The sequence below is a fragment of the Dasypus novemcinctus genome, chromosome 9, assembly GCF_030445035.2.
Source record: "Dasypus novemcinctus isolate mDasNov1 chromosome 9, mDasNov1.1.hap2, whole genome shotgun sequence".
Classification (NCBI taxonomy): domain Eukaryota; kingdom Metazoa; phylum Chordata; class Mammalia; order Cingulata; family Dasypodidae; genus Dasypus; species Dasypus novemcinctus.
In genome coordinates this window covers 22,518,500-22,519,664 of record NC_080681.1, presented here as the reverse complement: position 1 = coordinate 22,519,664, position 1,165 = coordinate 22,518,500, and the positions used below count along the sequence as shown (strand labels likewise).

At 54.4% G+C, this 1,165-nt stretch overlaps 1 protein-coding gene across 1 annotated transcript; it reads right to left on the bottom strand.

Moving 5' to 3' along the window:
• Positions 1–346: 346 nt before the first annotated feature.
• On the bottom strand, positions 347–778 carry LOC105747417 (endogenous retrovirus group K member 7 Pro protein-like). Its single transcript, XM_012530302.2, has one exon. It carries the CDS (start codon positions 776–778, stop codon positions 347–349), a length of 432 nt encoding a protein of 143 aa, XP_012385756.2.
• Between the last annotated feature and the right edge of the window lie 387 nt (positions 779–1,165).

Sequence of the window (1,165 nt, the reverse complement as noted above, 5' to 3'; positions counted from 1 at the left end):
GTGAAAAAGCAGTCCTTTAGATCTATAATGATTTTGTAGAAACCAAGAGGAATAGCTACAGGGCTAGGGAGGCCTGGCTGCAGGGCACCCATAGGGACCATGGTCTTATTAACCACTCTGAGATCTTGTAAAAGGTGCCATTTTCCTGATTTCTTTTTGATAACGAATATAGGGGTGTTCCAGGGGGAGCTACTCTCCACAAGGTGTCCAGCCACCTGCTGTTCCTGTACTAACAGTTGGGCAGCGGCCAATTTGTCAGTAAATAGGGGCCACTGGCTGACCCACACGGGGTTTGAGGAAATCCAGGAAATCCTATCTGTGTGGCGCACAGGAGGACCGGCAGCCCCTAGGAAAAATACCCCAAACCTGCACAATTAGAGTGTGGGGTAGCAGAGATGGGTTCAAGGGCACCTGATTCGGTTCTTTCGAGGCCCTTTCCGGGCTTGAAGCCCTGGTTTAGCATTTGAGTGGTGACTATCGGACTAGCGCTCCCGATCACAGTTCCCAGTTGAGCAAGGAGGTCGCTGCCCCAAAGGTTGAAGGGGATGTGAGGGAGGACGTAAGATTTTATGTGTCCTTGGTGTCCCTCGCCGTCTTCCCAGGAAACGAGTTGTGAACTCTGTTCCAGGGGTGAGGACTGTCCAATGCCTTGTAAGTGAGTGGCTGAGGGGGTGAGTGGCCACGCAGGGGGCCATTGCGCCTTTTGAAGAATGGTAACATCCGCCCCCATATCAATAAGGCCCTCGAATGCATGGCCATTAAGGCGTATGGTTAGCATGGGCTTGGAACGGGTGATTGTCTGAGTCCAAAAAATGTCAGAGGCTCCTAAAGCCTGATCGCCTCTATGTGAACCAGCAGAGGAGTTGGGAGAAGGCACTAGGGGGAACTCCCATAGGGGGCGTTAGTACCGTGTGGGAGGTGGTACAGAGGTCCAATCCTGCGCGCCCAGGGGTAGCCCGCTGGAGGTGGAGGAAGGATGGAGGTTTGAGGCCTGGATTGCCCCGGTTGTTTGTGGGGCCTGGGGCTGGCCCCTCCTCCCATTTCCCTGTACGGGAGGGAGTGGGTGACCATCAATATCCGCTTTTGACCGGCACTCATTGGCCCAGTGCCTACCCCTGCGGCATCTAGGGCAATTATTAGGCAGGCTGGTAGGGAGGGACCCTCT

Excerpts from the sequence above, each read along its gene's own strand:
- LOC105747417 (XM_012530302.2), bottom strand. The coding sequence starts at position 778 with ATGCTAACCATACGCCTTAATGGCCATGCATTCGAGGGCCTTATTGAT.